The 6,000-nt window shown below is 34.2% G+C and overlaps 2 protein-coding genes across 2 annotated transcripts; both read left to right on the forward strand.

The window, feature by feature from the left end:
* The first annotated feature begins 14 nt into the window (after positions 1–14).
* Positions 15–707, forward strand: LOC145138370 (putative germin-like protein 2-3). The gene is made up of 2 exons (XM_079072465.1): positions 15–57; positions 238–707. The coding sequence occupies exon 2, from the start codon at positions 249–251 to the stop codon at positions 705–707; it is 459 nt and encodes a 152-aa protein (XP_078928591.1). The 5' UTR covers positions 15–57; positions 238–248.
* A 4,320-nt stretch (positions 708–5,027) lies between these two features.
* On the forward strand, positions 5,028–5,789 carry LOC145140702 (putative germin-like protein 2-1). The gene is made up of 2 exons (XM_079074104.1): positions 5,028–5,139; positions 5,254–5,789. The coding sequence occupies exons 1-2, from the start codon at positions 5,028–5,030 to the stop codon at positions 5,787–5,789; spliced, it is 648 nt and encodes a 215-aa protein (XP_078930230.1).
* The last annotated feature ends 211 nt before the right edge of the window (positions 5,790–6,000 follow it).

The raw sequence follows: 6,000 nt of genomic DNA on the forward strand, positions 1-6,000 counted from the left end.
TTGCTTCGGACCCTAGTCCTCTTCAGGACTTCTGTGTGGCAGACCAAAATAGCAGAGGTAAGAATTTATTGCTGAAAGTCGAGAAACTCTCCTGCATTCATGCATGATTTGAAAATATATTATATTTAATTGTGATTAATAGTTTATTTATTTATTTATTTTTCTTGGTAGTATTGGTGAATGGCTTGGTTTGTAAAGAGGCGAGGCTTGTACAACCTGATGATTTCTTTTATAGAGGACTGCAGCTAATGGGAAATACCTCGAATGCGGTTGGGTCTGCTGTGACTCCGGTGACCGTAGAAGAGTTGCCAGGACTTAACACTCTTGGTATCTCAATGGCACGTATTGACTTCGCACCACAGGGTATTAACCCCCCACATACACACCCTCGGGCCACTGAAATTTTGACTGTTATGGAAGGCCGTATTCTAGTCGGATTTGTCACGTCCAACCCTCAAAACCGACTCATCACAAAAGAACTTCAGAAAGGCGATGTTTTCGTGTTCCCAGAAGGCCTGATTCACTTCCAGAAAAACGTGGGAAATGGCTATGCTGTTGCTATTGCAGCTTTGAGTAGTCAAAATCCAGGTGTTATTACCATTGCAAACGCTGTTTTTGGGTCAAATCCCGATATCGCTGGAGATATTCTTGCGAAGGCCTTTCAAGTTGACATCAACGTCGTCTATCAAATTCAATCGAAATTCTAGCTTTTACATGCTTCTAAAATGTTGATTTTCTTATCAATGTTGTGATATTTGTTATGTTTATGTTGTTATATTTAAAATCGAATAGTATATATACTACTGTCATAGTGATTTTGATTTACTTATGTGGAATTAACTACTTCAAAAGTAAGATATAAACTATCAAAACCCAAGAGTGTGCAAGAAATAGACTTAGAAATGACAAAGTTAAATTTACGTAAGTGTGTGCAAGAAATAGACTTAGAAATCAGAAAGACAAACCTAAGTTTGTGCAAGAAATAGACTTAGAAATCACAAAGACAAACCTAAGAGTGTGCAAGAAATAGACTTAGAAATCACAAAGACAAATTTACGTAAATAACCCACTTGCTTTAGAAAGACTAGAAGTTCAACCATCAAATTTTTCAAAAAGATTAATATGGTCCTTGGTGTTTCGATCAGTTACTAGGTCAGTCAACCACCTTGACCTATACAAATTTAATTTTTTATCCTTTTAACTCTTTTATTTTAGTTGTCATAATAAAAATGAAACTAAATAATCACCAACCCCATCCACCTCACTTTACGCCACCCACCTCCCATTCCATTCCCTTCTTCTGTCACCTTCCACCACCACCACCGTTGTCAACCAGAAGGTGGTTAGGGTTTTACCCAAACCTATTTGCATCATCTATCTTCAACATATCCATCTATAATCAAAGAAAAGACCTCCCAAGATCCAAGCCTAAAAATAGAAATCACGAAGTGCTTTGGTCTCCAACCAACCTTTCAAGATTTTGTTAACTAAAAGAAAATGAAGTATACATAGCAAAACATAAAAATCTATGTTTGAAAAAGCCACAGAAGAGCTTCTATTGGCATTCATTGGTAACTAGAAAGTGAGAGCATCAAACATAGAAACAAATATGTCAAAAATACAATGTCACGGACAGAAAAAGAAAATGTATGGATGTTGTCTACTACTTCAAACAAATTAAACACATGTAGCTACATCCATATCAATACCCAATAACATACAAAATGAAAAATCTAAGTTTCATGGATTAAAGAACAAAACCATATGTTACTCATGACATAAGACGATCGGTTTGAATAGCCGATTACAACCACATGAACACAAAGTAAAGAAAATAGAGTTTCAAATACCATTCTTTATTAATCAAAATCAAATCCTAAAAGTCAAAGGCGGCTAACCTATTTATAATTAAACTAAAACCCTAATATGACTCATAATTATGATTGAAATCATCTAAATTAGGAGATTACATAAATCTAAATATTTTATGAATATAGGGCATAAAAATTTCTAATAAAGATAAATCTTAACCGAAAAAATTATAAAATAAAATAACCTTAATAAAATTAAATCATTGATTTATCTTTCATATACCTTCCATCATCTTCCTCATAGTGATGCAACTCATCATCGAGTGTACATCTCTCATCCACGGTTTCCAAAGGACAAACAACTTCCACACTTTAAAACAAAGACGGATAAATCAAACAAGACAACATGCACGATTATAGTTTCCACCTACATATATTCCTACTGATTGTCTCATTTATGAGTTCTTGAGTAACCTTAGGAGGACAACCATGTTTATAAGAAAATGCAATATATTATAACATTCGTGCCTTTATTTAATTTTATTGAATTTCCCTTAAGAGTTATAATAAATATATAAATAATATTAAAAAATAATTATTATTAATTATCTAACATAAAAAGATGTATATTTTTGGCAAAGAACTAAAATCTATAATATTAAAACTTAAAATGCTAAGATCTTGGAAGGAGGGACCAAAGTTGACAAATTCTTTTTACTTGCATGAAATCACATGGGGGAGGAGATCCTTCATCGAGGCCGATGGTAAGACTTATCTCTCTTTCATCCCATGTAAAACTCGACCTTTTGAATCCTTATCAGACCATATCGTAACCTAAATGTCCCCGAAATCGGTTTGTTGTGTTTCAAGATAAGAGTGTAACGAGAAAGTAGAGAAATATGAGGAAGAGGGTAATCAAGTTGAAGGCAGCAGGACAATAAAAGGTCATATGACCTTTCCCTTCGTTAAACCCAAATTTTGCAAAAGAGAACTCGATTTTTTCAAAAACCATGTCTTCATTTACTTGTCTTATGTGCCTATTTGTATTAGATTAAATCATACAATGTGCTTTAAAAAAGTGAGAAGTTCAGTGCTTATTGTTTTTATCTTGACGAGTATGGTTGTTATGGTTTCACTTACTTGTGTGACCGATACATAACTATGTAAACTGACTTTCGTATATTTTTAAATATGTTTTTTTTTTGTCTTTTTGTTTTACTTTTTATAGTTAAGAAAGATAACTAATAAACCCAAACCCTACGCCCCCCCCCCCCCCCCCAACCTACTTTATGTCACCATACCTACCCCCATTCCATTCGTCTACCTTCATCGGTCTCCGTCAACCGCCACCGTCCCTACCATTACCATCCTCAATCACCATTTCAATGCAGAAGGTTTTTAGGGTTTAATCCACCCTTATTTCCGTTATTTGTCTTCAAACTGAACATGAATAAATAAAGCAACAACCTCCCCATACCCATGGCAAATAAATAGAAATTATGAAGCCCTATGGTAACTGGCAAATGAGAGCAAAACACATACAAGGATTCTCTTGAAATTTATTAGTAACTAGCAAGTGTGAACCTAAAACATATGAACAAATAAGCCAGAAATACAATGTCACTAGAAACAAAAAGTGGAAGTGTGGACGTTGCCTACTACTTAATTAAATTAAACACATGTAGCTACATCCATATCAACAGCCAATAACATACAAAATTACGAATCTAGGTTTCATGGATTAAAGAACAAAACCTTGTGTTACTAATGGCAAATGGATTAAGATGACACAAGTTCCCCTATCATTAAAACTCGTAGGGAATGGAGTCGAACAAGGGGGTGCACATATCGCCTGATCAAGCAAGGAAGATGAGAATCACTATGAAATAATTTATTTTTTCCAGATTTTTTTAGAGTTGTTTAATAATTTAACCATTCCTCAATCTTCGCCTCTTTGCTCGGTGTTCTATCATCGCTGAAATCTAGGGAGATCGTTGATCCAACATCCACACATAAATCAAAATTGGTGGTTGGGGTGTGTTTTAGAAAAAGGTTAGTGGAAGAGACATATGATTAGATGTAGATTATTGTAGGATGTTCCTTCCAAATTCTTCACTAGAAAGCACACATAGAGATTAGGCACATGAAACATGGTTTTAAATCTCAGCCATTGGTTGATCACACGGCGTTAATTAGGCATTGCTATTTAGCAACCTACCTTGCTTTTTCCTAGTAGTTTAGTTTTATGGGTTCTTTTTTTTGCAAAATTTTGGACTTATATTTACTGTTTCCATTCATACTATAAAATCCAAATATATTTTTTGTTATAATTTATCTTTCTTTTATTTATTCAGGAAAATTAAGATTTTTTTTTTTCTTTTTTTTTGTAATTTTAGACGTCAAATTAATACAAGTAATTTACAGACAGCTAGTAAAGACGCTGTGTTGGTAAATGGATCTTAAATTTGTGTGCAATACATCGCTATAAAGTTTATGATGATAATCTGTAGTACGTATTGTGCATTTGTCAGTGAAAGTAGTAAGTTTGTAATGTTTGTTATGTATGTGTACAAGATATTGCCCACGTACACCTTCTTCTAACCAATTTTGATATGTGTCTAACAAACCAGTAAAACCCATTATCAAACGGACTATACACATAAATGGTTTTTGATAATTGTGCACATTTTTGTAGTGCACGTAGGTAATATTTTGTTTCAAGAAAAGCCTGGAATGCATCAATTGAAAAATAAAATATACATAAAGCATTCTTTAACTATAATATTGATCTCATTTGGAAACGGTCAATATTGTTCTTCAAGACTTTTTCATTTTCTTAAAAAATTGATATAAGTAGAAAATTCCTATGCATAATAAACATTCAAGGTTCTATTAAAATTAATCCTAAGTATGGAAGTTATGAAAAAGTACATAAGTAAATATACGAAATGGAAGGATCATAGACATATAAGGTTAGTAGTTGCAACCTTTATGAAATTAAGAACCAGACAACGTAAGTTGAATGTATCTTGCTTCTAGAAATTGAACAGCAAAATTTGAATGCATCTCAAGATGATAATGATGACGCTATGATGGTATTAGTCTTAATGTTCCTATATTTTCACTATAAAAGCATGGCGAGTTCCACTCTTTATTTCATAGATTTCCCAGCTACCATAATTAAGTCATCAAAAACAAGTTTTCAGCTTCTCAACAATGACGTCTCATTTGCTTTTATTTGGTCTCTTGGTGGCGGGTTGCTCCCTTGCGTTTGCTTCGGACCCTAGTCCTCTTCAGGACTTCTGTGTGGCAGACCAAAATAGCAGAGGTAAGAATTTATTGCTGAAAGTCGAGAAACTCTCCTGCATTCATGCATGATTTGAAAATATATTATATTTAATTGTGATTAATAGTTTATTTATTTATTTATTTTTCTTGGTAGTATTCGTGAATGGCTTGGTTTGTAAAGAGGCGAGGCTTGTACAACCTGATGATTTCTTTTATAGAGGACTGCAGCTAATGGGAAATACCTCGAATGCGGTTGGGTCTGCTGTGACTCCGGTGACCGTAGAAGAGTTGCCAGGACTTAACACTCTTGGTATCTCAATGGCACGTATTGACTTCGCACCACAGGGTATTAACCCCCCACATACACACCCTCGGGCCACTGAAATTTTGACTGTTATGGAAGGCCGTATTCTAGTCGGATTTGTCACGTCCAACCCTCAAAACCGACTCATCACAAAAGAACTTCAGAAAGGCGATGTTTTCGTGTTCCCAGAAGGCCTGATTCACTTCCAGAAAAACGTGGGAAATGGCTATGCTGTTGCTATTGCAGCTTTGAGTAGTCAAAATCCAGGTGTTATTACCATTGCAAACGCTGTTTTTGGGTCAAATCCCAATATCGCTGGAGATATTCTTGCGAAGGCCTTTCAAGTTGACATCAACGTCGTCTATCAAATTCAATCGAAATTCTAGCTTTTACATGCTTCTAAAATGTTGATTTTCTTATCAATGTTGTGATATTTGTTATGTTTATGTTGTTATATTTAAAATCGAATAGTATATATACTACTGTCATAGTGATTTTGATTTACTTATGTGGAATTAACTACTTCAAAAGTAAGATATAAATTATCAAAACCCAAGAGTGTGCAAGAAATAGACTTAGAAATGACAAAGTTAAATT

Source organism: Lactuca virosa, chromosome 9 (genome assembly GCF_052849685.1).
Source record: "Lactuca virosa cultivar CGN04683 chromosome 9, Lactuca_virosa_CGN04683_v6, whole genome shotgun sequence".
In the NCBI taxonomy this organism is placed as follows: Eukaryota; Viridiplantae; Streptophyta; class Magnoliopsida; order Asterales; family Asteraceae; genus Lactuca; species Lactuca virosa.

Excerpts from the sequence above, each read along its gene's own strand:
- LOC145138370 (XM_079072465.1), top strand. The coding sequence starts at position 249 with ATGGGAAATACCTCGAATGCGGTTGGGTCTGCTGTGACTCCGGTGACC.
- LOC145140702 (XM_079074104.1), top strand. The coding sequence starts at position 5,028 with ATGACGTCTCATTTGCTTTTATTTGGTCTCTTGGTGGCGGGTTGCTCC. Across the intron at positions 5,140-5,253 it reads GGCAGACCAAAATAGCAGAG|TATTCGTGAATGGCTTGGTT; the intron begins GTAAGAATTTAT and ends TTTTCTTGGTAG.